The sequence below is a fragment of the Camelus ferus genome, chromosome 25, assembly GCF_009834535.1.
Source record: "Camelus ferus isolate YT-003-E chromosome 25, BCGSAC_Cfer_1.0, whole genome shotgun sequence".
Classification (NCBI taxonomy): domain Eukaryota; kingdom Metazoa; phylum Chordata; class Mammalia; order Artiodactyla; family Camelidae; genus Camelus; species Camelus ferus.
Window position 1 is genome coordinate 37,782,904 of NC_045720.1, and position 19,197 is coordinate 37,802,100.

General features: G+C 37.8%; 1 protein-coding gene across 3 annotated transcripts in view; it reads right to left on the reverse strand.

The window, feature by feature from the left end:
- NECAB1 (N-terminal EF-hand calcium binding protein 1) overlaps nucleotides 1-19,197 on the reverse strand; it is a 234,802-nt gene that overhangs the window by 106,428 nt on the left and 109,177 nt on the right. For all 3 annotated transcript variants that reach the window (XM_032467632.1, XM_032467631.1, XM_032467633.1), the window contains exon 5: nucleotides 8,634-8,731. In XM_032467632.1, coding sequence (XP_032323523.1) covers nucleotides 8,634-8,731 — 98 coding nt within the window. The remainder of the gene's footprint in view (nucleotides 1-8,633; nucleotides 8,732-19,197) is intronic.

The window sequence follows — 19,197 nt, forward strand, 5'->3', positions numbered from 1 at the left end:
CTTTTGAAACACACCAGAGAAACACTCGTAGAGTCTGGGCTGCAACCCTGCAGGGCTGTTAGAGCTATAGGCCACGAGCTTGTACACATGTGTCAGATCACTGAAGACATCATTCCAAAAGTGACATCACACAGCACCATGTGGCCATGAGCGCTACCGTCCTGTAGCCACACAAGAAGCACAGGGATAATGCACCACGTATTTATTTTGGTTTTGAATATACTATTCTAACAAGAACTTTGGCAAAGCTAAATATTCCTCAAATAACATTTAGTATTTTCTGTTTGCAATAGCAAACAAGAAAGGGAAAGGACAACTTCAACAGGATAATGACCGATGCCTGTCGGATCTGAGAAATACAACACGGTCCATTTTTTAATCTATCCCTCTGCACTTTCACACTTTAGGCAAAAGAAATGTCATATCAGATTTGACTCTCATGACAGAAGGAATCACATGCTGTGCTGTGTATCCCCTAGAAATGTTTGTATTAACGTCTCTTTCCCTTATCTCGCTTTGAACTTTTCAAAGATCAGTTCTTCCGAAACTGGGCTGTCACTTCATGAAGGCAACTGTAGTTCAGAACTGTATCCTTAAGCAAATCACCTTCTCTGTTTAAATAAAGTAGTGTACTTTCTACTCACTACTTCATTAGATAGAACATAAGTGTTTGTGTTCCAGCCAGCGATTTAAGAAGGATAAATTTAAAAATAAGATTCCCATGAAGAAAATTAACAGCTCCAAAATGCTAGGTATATGACACAAAATACAGCAATTTCTCACCATGTTTTACTTCCGGTTGGGTGGGGGAGGGGAGGGGGGTTGGAAGAATTGGTGGGATCGTCTGAAAAGAAAAAGGGATCCTGAAAAAAGCGATTATTTACAGGGATCCCTGTGGCTTTGGGGTACACCAGAGATCTACCTGGGGCCTCTAACTGTCACAGCTCTAGGAATTTATTGAGTTATTTTTTTTCAAGTCCTCTCAACTCAAGATTATACACAAGATCACTGCTTGCTGTTTATACTACTCCTTCAGGAAACAGTAAATAAGGTAAAATGTGGCAAACTACAGTCAACATGGCCTGCCCCACCCATTGATAAACCATTGCCTCTTCTGGATATGACTGAAGGCCTTTGGCAGAACAAGGCCCACAAACGGCCTACTTAAGAGGTCAAAAGACGCATAGTTACCTGCAGGCTCTTTATCTCCTTTCTCTGTTAAAATCCTGCCCAGTCTCACCTCCTTATTCAAATCTCACTCCCACCTCTGAAGTTTTATCTATTGTTTTCGAATATCAAGTTTATTCACAGCCTATTCAACATATTAGCAATCAATTAAACATGTTCATTGTTTTATTATTTGTTTTTTCTCTTCTCACAAAAATATAATCTGTTTACGTTTTCTACAAACTTTTATTTGTAGTATTTTGTGAAACCTTTAAACTTTATATTTGGTATTGTGGGAAATAATCTCATTTCTCTAAGATACAAAATGTAGAGGTTACAATTCATTACGGTCTTGTGGCACTGAAGATTTTGAAACTTTGCATAACAAAAATAGGCATAAAGTGGAGCCTCAAAGTTCAGAGTAGAAAAATGGAAGACAGTGAGCCAAGAAAGCTCAAGACAACACAGAGATTGGTTAGATTTTCTGGAAGACAGATGAGCTAGGTTGGTTCCTCCACTAAGTGGCAATGGCTCTCAATGTTCAAACCTATAATATCAGTTAAGGAAGACAAACAGACTGTCACAGTTGGAACAGCTACTCAAGATGGTCGCTAACCTAGTTATCAAATTTATATACAAAAAAATCAATCATTTTCCAATGTAACACCAATATGAAGGTAGAAGCAGGGAGAGACAAACCATTTATAAAAGCAACAAAACATAAAATATCTATATGTTGAATAAGACATGTTTCGAAACTATATGAAGTTACTAAAAATTTTAATGAGACATAAAAGGAAGTTTGGATAAGTGAAGAAATATGTATGCACCTGAGGGGAAGGCATAATATTTCCAAGATAACAATCTCTTAAAATTTTTTATAATTTTACATTACAAATTTACATTACAAAATACATTACAAACTTAATGCAAAACCACAGGAATTGGAAAAAAACAGCTATAAAACCTATAAAAATGGCAAAACAGAAAAAAGCAACTCTTTGGTAAGGAAGAACAACCAGGGTAGCCTTGCATTTTCACGTTTTCAAATATACTCAAATATTTGAGCAAGAATTAAGACAATGTGTTAATAATATTAGAAGATAAAGTTTTATCAGTGGAACAAGTCAGCTGGGACACAAACATGAGCATAAATATGTAGCAAATGGTAAACGTGGTATTTTAAGTGAGTACATAAAGAATGAAAAGTGTTGGAATAGTTAGCAATTTGGAAAAAAGAAATCAGTTGAATTTCTATTTGGATGCTTTTGGATCCTTTATAAATCTACTACGCAGAGCTCAGAGGGCCACCAATATTTTTACTCTTGTGTATATTAGCTTTTCTTCTGTATATACTTCTTTCTCCAAGTAAAAAGCTAAATATGGCATGTAACTTCCCTTGTTTTCTAATTAAAGTTCCACCTATTTCTCTGATGAGAATAGACTGTGTGTTTTAAAATATATGAATTTTGTTTTTGTCTAGAATGTTGCATATGCACCATTCATCTTTTGACTTCAGCATTTAATTATTTCAGTATTTAATCATCATCTGCTTCTGTCTATAATTTCTTACCGATGTTCTTCACATATTATGCTAAGCTCTGGGCACCTATTTGCTCACTAGTCAAACTGAAAATAACTTTACCAGGGGAGCTGAAGTCTCCAGCCTTTGCTGAGCCACAGTGGAATGTTGAAGGGTTTGTTCCAAAGAACAAATTTATCCAACACCAAAAATCTTTTGTACCACGATACAACTCAGAATTACCTATTTTTAATATGTTCAATATAGAACCACAGAAACCTCAAAAAAATTTCAAATGAAAATCACTTGGCTTAAATCTCACTCAATTTATGATATTAATAAATCAACTAAGCACTTTGTGACTCAGTTTCCACATTTTTGAAATAAGTCTATCCTCTTTTACTTAACTTTCCTCATTAGGATGTTACGAAGAATAAATGAAATAATGCATATTAAAGGATGCTGAATACTCTAAGGCTCTGTATAAATGTTAGTTGGCCCTTATTGTTAATTCATATCCCCTTTTTGCTCGTAGCTACTCCAGCCTTATACTAGTAGGGAAGAGACACTGGGCTTTGTCTGGCAACTTGTCTCAGGGAAGCCGGGTCGGCGGTCAGGTAATAAGGCAGGGCTGCGGCTGCAGCTACAACGGAGCTAATGATGCGGTTGCCAGGCGGGCGCTGACCCAGGTCCTGAGCTGCCCAGGCTTCGCTGTGAGCTTCCGTCTCAGCCTCCTCGCTACCACTTTGTCAATGTTCTTTGCCTAAACTAATCACCCACCTCACGGGCTGCACCCTAACAGTAATCTCACTTTAAAATGACCCTGAAAGTCATATTCACGTGAACGGGGTCAGGTCTGTGATACCAGCTCCGCGCCCTCCCTCCCCAGACAGCAATCCTCCGCCCACAATTCTCACTCTGTACGTGAGCGAGTATTTCAGACTTCTCAAAACTTAATGAAGCAGCCTTTCCAAGGACCTGGGTTCCCCTCTGCCAGCGCTGGGCAGAAGTCTAGCCACGTTTGTGCAAGGAGGAGTCTAAGACTTGGGTCTGACACAGGGCTTCTCTGCTATTGGGCCAAATTTGCAGCCTTCTCTCCCGTTTTCCATGTGCTTCTCTGTCTCCTCTTCCCTAAACACATCCACATAAAAGATCATTTCAAGGAACAATCAGGATGTCAAATAAGCTTTTTGGAAAATGTTTCCCTATGGTTGCTCTAGAGTCCAAGAATATACTTTTCATTTTATTTTTAATGAATGCTTAAAAGGATTATAATGAGACTATAATGAAGAATGAAGTGCCTGCCTTCTACAAGCCTGAAAGGGGCTTCTCCTGTGAGCCTAGGAAGGTGCTCCTATTTCACACATGGTAGTATTTCAGCGCCTATATTTTGCCTGGGGAAAACAGGGGAAATTTCTAATGATAAAACCAGTGTAAAAATAGTAGTTAATCATGATTTCCCCAGATAGGAACTCTGAGACTTACTGCTATTTCTACTTTTCTTTTTAATAAGACTTCTTGTAAACAAAATGATTATAATTTTTAACTTGTGGAAGGATTATGGGCGCTTGGGAGGCCTAGGTGCTAAATATAAGGAAACAGGGACAGGGGAGAGGTGGAAAGGTAGAAATGGTGTGTACAAATGCCAGGGGAGCAACACAGATCCCAAAGACAGACTTAAGAGGCAAGGGAGGGACAGATGCACAGCAGTACGAGGATTCAACTTTTTTTTTTTTTTTTTGATTATTGGTGATGTATTGTAGGGTGTGCTTATTTGAAAAATAACTTTTAGAAGAAAACGAGAAATGTATATACAGGTTTTAATTTGGACATTTCCCGGCTCCACTCAGCAACACGACCGCCACACTGTGAATAATTACTTTAAGGACACTATTCTTCACTTTAGCTTATGATGGTCTCCTTGGAAGCGCTGACAGTAAGCTTTATGGGAGTCCCATTTATGCTCATATAACATGGCCCGGGATGAATTTTAGCTTACGCACCGGAATTCTGCATGTGCTTTTGAGATTATAAGCACATGGCATACTGGTGACATAATTTACTTATTACCCTACTGTAGACAGAAGAAATACAAATTGAGAAACCCATTTTGGCGGGTGTAGTTCCAAAGTCAGGAAGTTCAGGTTTTAGTTACCTTCAGACCTTCAGGCTTTCAAATGACCTTCTGAAATCTGACCTATGGCACTTGTTCCAGAAAAATAAGCCAAATAAAATAATCCAGGTAACTCTTGAGTCTCTATCAAAGGGCTGGGGGTAAGGGAGGAGGAGGAGGAGGAGGAGGAAGGGAACAAAGAGATGACAGACTGTAACTGTCCTGAGTTTCTATCTGCGCAGACTGTATCCATCCTGGAGTTTAAGTTAAGCAGCTGAAATCCACTTTCTCCCTCCTCTGACAGCAGACAAATGCATTGCCAGTAGAGACAGACCACAGTGGCTTGCACTGCATTTTTCATAAAAGCCCAGAACAGTCAGGCTTCCTACTGTGGCAGGATTTTTATCTGGGAAAAATACAGAGAGACTCTCAGAAGGAAATACTGAATTTCTCAGCCAGAAAGTCTCATTGTGCTGGACAGTCTGGAGAGGACGTCAGCTTGACTGTGGCTTGGAGAAACGTCAGAACTCCTGCATCTCACTCATTTTGAGCTATCGTGCAAATAATCTAATTTTATTTTTGACCATTTCTTCTTTTTTTTTAAATCAAAAATCTTATCCTTGGTTAAGCAGTATGACTATATGGTTCAATGCATGTTGAAGAGTCAGTGCTGGGAAAGCCTTTGACCTAAGAGACCAAAATAACAGGTTGACCTTGATTTACATCCCACAAAGCCTTGCATTAAGACTAGGAAAAAGGACATGATTTTAGTGCAAATTGTGAGAAAATAAGGAAGAATACTGCTTTGCTTTCTTATTAAAGGGATTCTGAAAACTTCTTAAATGATCTTAAGAGCAATTTTTCTTTAAGGAGCAAAAATATTTAGCCTTTGGAGCTGTATAAATATCTATCTTGTCAATTCATTTAATTGATCAGTAAATTTTTATTGAGTTTCTTTTAACTGTCAAGGCCATTTTAACAGCTAGGCTCTGGGTGTTCAAAAAAGACACTGCCATTCTCCCTTCTTACAGACAACAAGCAATTTAAAAAAAAATACATGGTTAATTATCCTGGTAATTGACAGCAAGGAACAAATGAATTACTCTAATAAAGACAACCTCTTTTAGATAAGGTGGTCAGGGAAGACCTTTCTGAGGACATGGTATTTAAGGTAAGACCTAAAACAAAGAAGAGAAGAAGCCAGCCATATCAAGGAGAGATTTTAAAAATTACTGTTTCTGGAGAGAAGTTGCCAAGTGATAAAATTATATGCAGTTTTCAAACGTTCCTGAAGAGGTCAAGAGAAAACGTATTCAGATTTCATTTTCCTGTTTTCTCTTTCTGTAATTTATTATTTGGATATAGGACATCTGGACCTGATGTACCATTTTTCATATGTTATTTTGCTTTACTTTTGGGGAGACTTTTCAAACTTCATTTTCCAAAATTCTATCAAGTCTTTATTTCTGCTCTCTTGTTTAAATTTCCAAAAGCACTTTCTTATTTTCCGGTTGTCCACTGTTTGTCATTCTGTCCTTGCCTGATGAATGCAATATCTTCTCTTATCTCTTGGAAGAGATTAGGACCTTAGTTTAAAATGTTCATCTTTCTGCTTAGTCTGCTGTATTAGTCCTTTCCTCCGTATTTCTTCTTTTTCAGTTTGTTTTGCTTTCTTTTTCTTCCTGTAGGGAGTTTGGTGGCACTTGGCTGACTGCATACTTAAGGGTGGGCTACAAACAAGCTGATTATGCAATCAGGAGGAGAATTCAGGCCAAGCTGATCACTGGAGAATTTGTAGGTCTTTTCTCCTTTACTGGTTAGAGTTCTCAGAGACAACCTCTCCCTGTCTGCCTGCAGGATATATGCCTAGTTGCCAACACTCGGACTTAAGTTAGGGAAGAGAGCTGGATGTGTTTTCACGTAGTATATAAATTTCATTTAGTCTCTCGGCTATGACTGATGCCACGCCAGGACTCTCCCTTACTTTTCCAGAGAGCAAGAGTGTGTTTTCCACCTGGATTGATGAACACTCAGCTGCTTAGCTGGGTAGAGAAGATAAGGGGATCCGGGGCTCTAACTGCTTCCTACCCAGACTTCCAACTGGTTACCTTGTCCTAGCCCTGCCATTCCCCTCCTTTTCCAGTGGCAACTAATGCCACCAATTCCTGACACTTTCTACAAATCAAACTGGTGGTTTCTCCATGTCTTAGGTCTTCTGTCAACTACTGCTTGTCCATTTGCTTTTCAGTTTCCAAATTTTTTTGCTATGAATTTCCCCATTTAAAAAAAAATCTAATTTTGGACTTTTTCATGGAGCTTCAAGAGGCAGAATTCCTTACCATAGATTCATATTATTAATCTACTCTCTTTATCCAGAAATTCCATATATGCTTTAATTTTTTTCGTTTCTTGTTATGCACCTTACATGCTAAAATATCTTTTTTGACTTACTGACAATGGAAATTTTCATTCTCATCTCTCCTGGCCTCTTCATAGAAGTCAACACGACTGCCCACTTCCTACTTCACGACATACTCTCTTCTTCAGCTTCTGGACACTACACTCGGCCAGCTTTCCTCCTGTCTTTCTTTCCAGTCCTATGACTGTCTTGTGAGCTCATTCTCCTCTACTCACCATCAAAAACTGAAGCTCCTTAAAGCTCAGTGCTACATTCCCTTCTCTTTTTACTTTATATGCTCTCTCCAGATGACACATCACTCGAGCTCTTTGCCTAAGCACTAACAATTCACAAATTTGATATCTCCAGTCTAGACTCCACCTCTCAGATCTAGATCTATGTATCCAGTGGTTTATTTGACTTTCCTTGGTTGTTTCAAAGGTAGCCTAGATCCAATGTACCTAAAAAAAACTTCTGATCTTATCTCCTTAAACGTGGTCCTCTTTGGAGCATTCTCTGTCTTGATAGTGTCACGACCCAGATACGCAAGCTGAAAACCAGGATTTATCCTTGACAATTCCTCCTCCCGATCCCCATATTCAACCTTTCTCCAAGTTCCACTGATGAGATCGCACAGGTATGAGCAATTCATTTCCTTTTCTCCAGATGTTCTGCGAATACTTCCAAACTACCAACATCTCTCAACTGGATTAGTGAACTAGCCTCCTCACTCATCGTCCTGATTCTGCGCTTCCATGTTCTCCACCCTAAGCCCAAACTAATTCTCACAGTCTTTTCAAAAGACTGCATGAGTTTTCACATCTCTGCTTAAAATGGCTGATTTATTTGCATTTAGGATACAGGTCTAAATCTTTATGTTTACTAAAACATCATGGAAGATGCAGCCTCTCCCTATCACATCAGTTTTATTTCATGTCACGTCACTCTTGGGTTTTCTGTATTTTAGCCTTATTTGCCATCTTTATTTCCTTGAATGCCTGTTGTCCCTCCTGACACAGGGCCTTTGCATGTGATTGTCCTTGTGTCTGGTTCTTCTTTGCCCAGCTATAACTACTTCCTTTAATTCAAATTGCTCAAGTGTCATCTCCTCTAGCATGAATTAGGTGTTCTATGTTATGCTTCTCTCCATCGTACTATATTTAATCACTTATTTACACGTTTGTCTCCCCACCAGAATAAGAGCCATTTGAACAGCTCTTTATGTCTGTATCCTTAGCATGAAGCACAGTACCTGGCATCTGGTAAGCTTTTTTTAATTGTATTGCAAATAAGTAAAATAGCTCATTTATGTCAAGAAAAATTATCAGTGATAAAAATAAATCTATAGTTCCTGATACATTAGGAAATAAGTATGATTTTCAAGAAAAATATTTTTCAAAGTGATTTTATAGAAAACAACAAAGTGTCCTTACTTTCTTTGTTTTTCCCATTGCCTTCAGGATGGAAAGATTTAAGTCCTCCAGTGCTGCTAGTACATTCTCATACTCGCCCAAATGCTGAGAAAAATATTCTGAAAAGTGAAAATATTGAAATAAATACATGTTTTCATTTAGGTAATGATAAAGCAAAAACCAATGATTTACTCACTAAAGGAGTAAAACAAACAGATAAAACTGAAAAAATTTCAAATGAGAGTAACCAAGTGTCAATATAATTTCATTAAAAAAGCCAAACCTGGAAGGGAAAAAATGAATCTGGATCTACAGACAAGACTGCTTCAATAAAAACTTCTCAACAGCATATCATTATAAATTTCACTAGGACAGTAATTCCAAAAAAATTAAGCTAAATGTTATTGTTTCTTCTGGGAGACATTTGAGAAAGGTAAGCTTTCTTCAAGGTTAAGAATAAAACAGAACACAAGTATGGTCTTCTGTGGTGTCTTCCATGTAACTACTTTTGTCATTATTTAACTTTTTCCAACAATCTGGGCAGAGGAAAAGGCATGTTTAACACATTTTTCAGTTGGTTGAGAATAAATACTACATTGGATGTTGCAATTAAAATGAAAGGTATGGAATATGTATTGATCCCAAACTAGTAAGTTGAAATATAATAGAGAGAAATGCACTACCTTATATTTGCTTATATAAATCTATATTTTTCTGAAATGCCAGAGATCTAGCCTCATGTAAATTCAGAGAAATTTGTATATTGAAAAGACATAGAGCTTCCAGTTACTAGAACATCAATAATCTTCCATTCCTTGAGTGAACTGTAGTTTATTATTGCCTCTCTTTAGTGTACCGTAAGTATCTATGGAATTAAACTTGAATTATAAATATAATCACATAGAAGCCACTCATGACCACTAGAATAAATTCAGCATGTTTGAGGGAATTTCCTTGATTAACTTATTTAATGCTCCCCAAGTAGACTTATTCGTTGACATTGATACTGATAACTAATGGGAAGTGTCACTGACTGACTTATTAGTAAATGTTCAGGCTTCTCCTGAGAAAAAAGAAAACACAATAAATCAATTCTAGATTATGGTTGTCAAAATATAGTCTGTGTATACATGGATTAAAAACAAATGACAGGTTTTTGACAAAAAGCAAATGCATTCTTGATTATGCATTTCTTCTAAAACATTGTGGTACATATTTCATATAGTTTCTTTCAGGAAGGGATTAGTTGGAATACAAGAAAGCAGATACCTGCTCCAAAATAACATTTGAATTCTTGACTAGTGTTGACTTCCTGACAGTGTTGATAAAGATGTCTGACCTTATTTGTGCAATTATTTGCAGTAAATGAAGTCCCTGTGGACAAAACTCCTTATAAACCAGGAAGCAGTTAATGTGCCTATAAAATATTGTTAAATTCAAAACCTAAAATGATCAGACTAAAGTCTATAGTAAGTTGAAACAAGTAAAAGTGTAAATAAAAAATGCAAAAGGTGAAGTTGTTAGCACATTTTTATTTTAATATGTACAAAGACTCAAGGAAGATTGTAATGCAGATTTTAAATACAAACAGGCTAAAGTGAAAACAAAAAAATTTGGTGCTGAAAAGGCATGGTTATTAAAAAAAAGAAGGAAAGCCATCTTTTAAAACAAATATTTTGGGGAGGGAGATTAAGATGCTGGAGCAAGAGGACACGGAGCTCACCTCCACCCACGAGCACATCAAAAACAGCATCTACATGTGGAATAATTATCATGGAAAACCTGATTGGAAACTGGCAGAACAACTCCTATACAACCAAGGATTTAAGAAAGATTCCCATATAGCTGGGTAGGATGGGGAAAAAAGGATCAGCTTGGGACCTGTGCTCCTGGGAGAGGAAAAGAAAGACCGCACAGGCAGATTTCTGTCCTAGGGAGTGAGGGGGCAAATCACAGACTGGGCCTCCCATCCTGAGGTCCTATGTGGACGAGATAAGCCCCTTTAGCTACTGGGAGAATCACTGGGAGAGAGAGAAAGGCTGGCGAAGCCTACACTCCACTCACAAAGAGTGTGCAGGCACTGGCTGCCAACAAACAAGGAGGAGAGAGGTTTGCCCTAGTGGCTGCTCCCTTGCCACACTCCCCCATCCAAGCTAGGTGAATACTCCAGACAACTCACTGCATACTACAGCTTGGCACAGGATCTAGGGCAGCTGGATCCTGAGAAAAGTCTCAATCTAGCAGCACAGAGGTGGCCCAGAGGCCTGAGATGTACTCTAGATGGGACAGAGCCCCCAAAGCAGCCCAGACCTTTAACAGTAACACAGCTGCTTCAGTTCCTCCAACCACAATGTCCCTATCCCCAGTCCCAGCCTAATGAATGCTCCTGTCCCACCCACTCTTCACCACAACCTTGCACTGGGACAACCACAATGAGGAAAAAGACTTAGCCTGCTTATGAGGGGAGCTGCAGATTCCCACACAGGCACACATCAGACCACTGTAAGCACATGAGCCCCACTTACTTTAGCACTCTCCTTCTTTCAAGCAAAGGCCTCAGTGCAGGGAGAAGGAAAAGCACACACTTAAAGGGAAAAGAGCCAGCTGGAGCCTGGCCCTCAGGGCTTCTGCTCCAGCAACTTCAGTGTAAACCCTACTCCTGACAGGGTAGAGACAGGCACAGAGTCGAGAGGAAGTCCTACCCTACACCCTGCACAGGCTTTAGATACTCCAACACCAACAACACCCACTATCAAGGTGGTAGCTGCCAGCACACCCTGAGGAAAGACATGGCTGGCATCCAAATCAAAATCAGCCCTTGCACCAAAGACACTGGACACAAACAGTCTACACAGGCATGTTGCCACTAAAAATGCCCCTTCAAGACCACAATACATAACTGTTTCTCCTAAATTCATAGAGGCAGAGAAAGTTAAATAAAATGAAAAGGTAGAGGAACTACTCCCAATTAAAAGAGAAAGAGAAAGTCCTTAAATAATAAATAATAAAACAGAGATAATCAGTCTACCAGACACTGAGTTCAAAAAGTTGGTAATAAAAAAGCTAACTGAATAAAGAAAGAGTATTAAGAGTAAACACAGATCATTTTAAACTAGAACCAGAAACTATAAAGACAACACAACCAAAAATACACAATTCAATTTCTGAGATTAAAAACATTCTAGAAGTAATGAATAGTTGACTAAATGACAAAGAAATACTTGTAAATGTCTGTAAGATAGAATAATGGAAATCACCCAACAAGAAGAGCAGACAGAATATAAATGATATGACAAAAGGAAAAAAAATGAAAGCAATATATGAGACCTATAGGATAATATAAAATGCTCCAACATATGCATAATAGGGGTTCCAGAAGAAGAGAGAGAAAAGGGGATCAAAAATGTATTTGAAGAAATCATGGCTGAAAACTTCCCAAAACTAAAGAAAGAAACAGATATCCAGGTACAGGAAACACAGAAGATCCCAAATAAGATGAACACAAAGACCACACCAAGGCCACAACAAGACACATCATAATTAAAATGGCAAAAGTTAAAGAGAGAATTCTAAAGGTAGCTAGAGAAAAGCAAAGAGTCAATTACAAGGGAACCCCCATAAGGCTTATAGCTGATTTCTTTGTAGAAAATTTGCAGGCCAGAAGGAAGTGGCAAAATACTTTCAAAGTCTTGAAAGGGAAAAACCTGCAACCTAGGATACTCTACCCAGCAAGATTACCATTTAGAAGGAGAGAGGAAGAATTTCTCAGACAAGCAAAAACTTGAAAGAAATTCAGCAATTCTGAATCTACTATAAAAGAAATGTTGAAGAGGCTTCTCTAAATGGAAAAGAAAGAATCTATAGGAAAGAAAAATCCCAATAGGAAAGGCAAATACGTAGTAAGGACTGAAGATCACTTAAATAAGCCAGTACAAGATTAAAAAAAAATTGTAAAAGCAATTATAACTACAATAAACACTAAAGGGATATGCATAAAGACAAAATATGACATCAAAAATACAAAATGTGGGGAAGGGAGTAAAAATGTAGATATTTTAGAATGTGTTTGAACTTAACTGATTATCACTTTAAAGCAACTAGGTTAATTATAGGTCAACATATATGGACACATGATAACCCACAACAGGTATACACACACACAAACACAAAAGAAAAAAAGAAAAAGAAAGGAACTCAAGCATACTACAAAAGAAAATCATTAAACCACAATGGAAAACTCAAAAAGAAATTAACAAAGAAGAACTACAAAAACAACCAGAAGAAAAAGAATAAAATGGCAATAAGTACATACCTATCATGAATTACCTTAAATATCAATAGACTAAATGATCCAGTCAAAAGACACAGAGTGGTTAACTGAATAAAAACCAGACTCTTCAATATACTGCCTACAAGAGACTCACTTCAGGGCAAAATACAAACAGACTCAAAGTGAGAGGATAGAAAAAAGGTGTGAAAATAACAAGAAAGCAGGGGCAGCAATACTCATATCAGACAAAACAAACTTTAAAACAAAGACTATTACAAAAGACAAAGAAGGGCACTGTATATATAAAGGGATCAACACAAGAGGAGGATATGACACTCATTAGCATATATACACCCAATGCAAGAGCACCTAAATACATAAAGCAAATCCTAACAAAGGAAGAAATTGACAATAATACAATATTACGTGGAGAATTCAACATCCCACTGACATCAATTGACCAATCATCCAGACAGAAAATCAATAAGGCAGCAGAGGTCCTAAATGACACAATAGACCAACTGAACTTAATTGATATCGACAGGACACTACATCCAAAAAAGCAGAATATATATTCTTTTCAAGTGTGCATGGTACATTCTCTAGGACAGATCACATAGTAGGTCACAAAACAAACCTCAACAAATCTAAGAGGAAAACAAGTTATATCAAGCATCTTTTCCAACCACAACAGTATGAAACTAGAAATCCAACTACAGAAAGAAAAACAGGAAAAGAACAAACATGTGGATACTAAACAATATGCCACTAAAAAACCAATGGGTCAACTATTAAATCAAAGAGGAAATCAGAAAATATCTCAAAGCAAATGAAAATGAAAACACACATTTCCAAAATCTAAGGGATGCAACAAAGACAGTTCTAAGAGGGAAGCTCATAGCAATATAGGTCTTTCCCAAGAAACAAGAAAAATCTCAAATAAACAATCTAACTTACTACCTAAAAGAATTAGAAAAAGAAGAACAAACAAAGCCTAAAATAAGCAGAAGGAAGGAAATGGTAAAGATCGCAGAGGAAATAAACAAGATAGAGATTAAAAAAAAAAAATAGAAAAATCAATGAAACCAAGAGCTGATGCTTGAAAAGATAAATGAAAATGATAAATCTTTAGCCAGCCCCACCAAGAAGAAAAGAGAAAGGATCCAAATAAACAAAACAATAAATAAAAGAGAAAAAGTAACAACCAATACCCTAGAGATGCAAAAAAATCACAAGAGAATATTATGAACAATTATACATAGGAAAAAGATTGAACAACCTAGAAGAAATGAACAAATTTCTAGAAACATGCTGCCTGCAAAGGCCAAGTCAAGAAGATACAGACTGTTGAACAGACCAATCACTAGAAGTGCAACAGAATCTGTAATTAAAAAACAAACGAAACTCCCAGCAAACAAAAGTCTAAGATTGGATAGCATCACTGGGGGAATTCTACCAAATGCATAAAGGAGAACTTACACCTATACTTCTCAAACTGTTCCAAACAACTGAAGAGGAATGAATATTCCCAAGTTCATTTTATAAGGCCACAATTAACCCGATAGCAAAACCAGATAAAGAGTCACCAAAAAAAAAAAAAATAACAGGCTAATATCTTTGATAAATGTAGATGCAAATATCATCAACAAAATATTAGCAAACCAAATCCAACAATATAGGAAAAGGATCAAACACCATGATCAAGTTGGATTCATTCTAGTGTCACAGGGATGGTTCAACATCTGCAAATCAATCAATGTGGTACACCACATTCACAAAAGAAAAAACAAAAACCACATGATCATCTCAAGCGACACAGAAAAAGAATTTGGTAAAATTCAAAATCCATTCATGACAAAAACTATGATCAAAGCCGGTACAGAGGGAACGTATCTCAGCATAATAAAGGTCATTTATCACAAACCCACAGCCAGGGTAATACTCAATGGTAAAAAATGAAAGCCTTTCTAACTAAATTCAGGAACAATGCAAGGATGTCCACTCTCACTGCTTCTGTAACATAGTACTGGAAATCCTAGCTACTGCAATCAGACAGGAAAAAGAAATAAGAGACATTCAGATTGAAAGGGAAGAGGTAAACCTGTCACTATCTGCAGAGGACATGATACCCGATATACAGAACCCTAAAGTCTCCGCAAAAAAGCTATTCAAACTAATCAATGAACTCAGCAAGGTGGCAGAATACAAAGTTAACATACAGAAATCTGCTGTGTTTCTATACACTAACAGTGAACTATCGGAAAGTGAAAGTAAATAAATTCTCATTTTAAATTGTATCCAAAAAAAAAAAAAAAAAAAACCTCTGGGAATAAACCTGATCAAGGAGGTGAAAGACTTATATGCTGAAGACTATAAAACATTCATGAAGGAGACTGAAGACAATTCAAAAACATAGAAATGTATCTGACGTTCTGGGATTAGAATTAATATTGTTAAAATGACCATACTACCTAAAACAATCTCTGGATTTAATGCGTTCCCTATCAAAATGCCCAGGGCATTTTTCATAGAACTAGAACAAATAACCCTAATATTTATGGAACCACAAAGCAGCCCAAATTGCCCAGATGATCTTGAGAAAAAGAATAAATCTGATGATATAAACCTTCCAGCCTTCACAGTATACTACAAAGCTACAGTATCAATAACCAAAACAGTGTGGTGCTGGCACAAAAACAAAGACGTCCATCAAAGGAACTGAGCAGAGAGCCCAGAAATAAACTTATGCAACTATGGTTAAATAATCTATAAAAAAGGAGGCAAGAATATACAATGGAGGGAAAACAGTATATTCAACAAATGGTACTGGTAAAACCAGACATGTGAAACAATGAAATTAGAACATTTCTTCACACCATATACAAAACTAAACTCAAATGGTTTAAAGACCTAAATGTGAGAGATGAAACCATAAAACTCCTAGAAAAGAACATAGGCAAAACAGTCTTTGCCATAAATTGTAGCACTATTTTCTTGGTTCCGTTTCCTGAGGCAAAAGAAATAAAAGTGAAAATAAAACAATGAAACATAATTAAAGTTAAAATATTTTACACAGCAAAGGAAATCATCAACAAAAGCAAGACAATGGGAGAAAATATATAAATGATGCAGCTGACATAGGGTTAATAGATAAACAGCTAATACAACTCAGTATAAAAAAAAATCCAATCAAAAAATGGGCAGAAGACTTGAATAAACATTTTTCCAAAGATATAACAGATAACATGAAAAGATGTTCAACATCACTAATATTAGAGAAATGCAAATCAAAACCACAATGAGGTATCACCTCCTACCTGTCAGAATATCTATCACCAGTAAGTCTCCAGTAGCTAATGTTGGAGAGGATATGGAAAAAGAGAACCAATGTACACTGTAGGCAGGAATGTAAATTGGTGCAGCCGTTAGGAAAAACAGTATGAAGATGCCTTAAAAACTAAAAATAGAACTATCGTATGATCCAGTAATTCTACTCCCGGATATACATTCAGAAAAAACAAGAAAGCTAATTCAAAGAGATACACAGACCTCAGTGTTCATGGCAGCACTATTTCCAACAGTCAAGCCATGGAAGCAATTCAAGTGCCTATCAACAGACAATTGGCTTAAGAAGATGTGGTATACACACACACAGTGGTACATTACTCAGCTGTAGAAAAGAGTGAAATATTGCCACTTGCAGCAATGTGGGCAGACCTAGAGAATATTGTGCTTAGTAAAATAAGTCAGAGAAAGAAATAAACTATGTATCACTTATATATAGAGTCTAAAAAATAATACAAATGAATCTATATGTAAAACAGAAACAGACTCACAGACATAGAAAAAACTTGTGGTTACCAAAGAGGAGAGAGAAGGGGGAGGGACAAATTAGGGTTATGGGATTATCAGATACAAACTCCTATATGTAAAATAGACAAGCAACAAGGATACACAGTACAGCACAGGGAATTATACCCATTATCTTGTAATGACCTATAATGTAATATAATCTGCAAAAATACTGAATCAGCATGCTAATCAGCACCTAAAACTGACACAATATTGTAAATCAACTACGCTTCAATAAAAACATAGATCAAATAAATACTTCAACTCATATAGAAGCTATTTGGCTTAATCAGTGAAGGTCCCTGGAAAGGATGTAAGTTGTCTTTCCACTCTGAAATCAAATGCACGCAGGCACGTGCTGATAAAGCACAAGAGAAGACAATGGTCAGAGGCTTTGGAGGGGACACCGATCTAGCCTGCCTGCCTGCCTTCCAGCCTTCCTTCCTTCTTTCCTCCCATCCATCCAAGCAGTCAGGAAAAAACAACCACTCCCCAAGCAATATACTAGATCACAAAGGAAATAACTCTGAGAAGAGAGAATTACAACATTCAAGCTCTGGCAGGAGCTGAAGTTGTGAATCTAACTGTAAGGGTCATTTTGAGGTGGTGCAGTGAAGTATCATTCAAAGTATTGTATAATTCACACACTGACAGACATGTGTAGGGCTCCAATGAACTGAAAAGAGGGAATTTAGATGAAAAAGTCAGAGACATTTAATGGAGACAAAAACGAGATCATTCTCTCTCCACTTGGTCATGCTGAGGGTTCATCTTCTCATCCCACCACTTAACACACGCATTTAATGCCGTCTATGTGCAAAGTGCTATACTAGGAACTTGGAACACAAAGATAAAAAGACAGAGCCTCTATTTTAAGGAGCCTACAATCAAGTAGAGGAAATAAACATTCAAGAAAGAAAAAAAAACAACTGCTATACACATGATCGTTGTCCAAGACAATGGCTCGAGAGCCGGGTACAAGGTGCAATCTCAGTACAGGGCAAAGACTGCCCACACCCACCCGGCGGGAGTCAGAGAGCGCTTCATGGAGGAGACACCAATGAGGCCTGCATTAACAGTAAACAGGAGTCCGCTGGACAATCAGAGGGAGGGTAAACAAAGGCATGGAAGTCACGTCTGCAGGAGTGTGGGTAGTTTAGCATTGCTGGAACATAAAGGATAGACCTGGGAGATATATAAAGATAAGAGACAGCAAAGAAGCAGAATGCTGCACACCAGTGATGAGACAGGAGGCTGAATGTGCTGGAAATGTTCCCTGCTAGGTGCTCTAAACTTTATCCTTCAGTCTAGGTCGGTGTTTTTGACCATCGGCATCGGATCCTCTAGAGAATTCCCCGCAGCCTCACTGCTCAAACTGTGGCCTGTGGACCAGCAGCATCAGCAACACCTGTGAACTTGTTAGAATGCAGCACCTCAAGCCGACCTCATCCTCCTGAGGCAGAATCTGCATTTTAACAAGCCCCCAGGTGAGCTGTAGGCACGTGTTAAGTTTGAGAAGCACTGCTCTAGAGTACTTGTCAGAAATGAGTATTTTGACAAGGTCTCATCTATTAAATTGGAATCTTTGTGTTGAGGCCCAAGCTTCATCATGTTTTACAGGCTCACTAGAGATTATGAGGCAGATTAAATTTGAGAACCTCTATGGGCGATGGGAAGCCATGGAACAACTCTGAAAAGAAGAATGACAACCTCAAATTTTTCCTATTAAAATAGTTACCTGGATACACTGAGGAAGGTTTGGGGAGTGTTGGTGTAACCATCAAAAGGAGAGACGAGAGTAGCTAGTATCAACTTCCAGGAGCAATTGAGTCACAGAACAAGGACCACAGGTCATACCAAAGCTTGAGGCGGAAGTGGGGAGGACCCTGAAGTTTCAGCAGTATATCTGCATACACCGAGATATGGCAAGCAGGGAAGGAAAGCCAGTGATGGCTTTGGGAGCGGCTGAGTTTTGACTAATGTTTTATTCCTGTTATTATGACTCATGTTCCTTATTTTTAAAATGGTACCGAAGTGAGCTGGGCAAATGTGTTTGGCATCAGGGAAAGAAAGATTCAGAACAAATATTTACCCTTCAAACTCTTGTCTTTTGTAACTAGGAGAACTTCTAGGAGAAAAGACTTACTTTTATTGAAAGATGTACGTCAGTGTGGAGAAGGTCATGTAGAGGACGTGACTACTGGTTGACCTGTAAGCTAATACCTGGGCAATTGGAAGATCCTCATTCCTTCTCCTGTCCTTGGAATGCATGTGTTCCCCATCACTCCCACAGTGGGAGTCATTTTCAAGGACACATCCTTGAGAAAGCAGTTTGGATGGTGTACATGACTAAATCTAGTTAAGGCTTCTTTATAAACTTTTAAGATTCTGGCGGGAGGGTGCAGAGATCTATTTCTTTTGCAGCTGCCCAAGACAAGCCTTGTATGTAACTTCCTGTGTCTA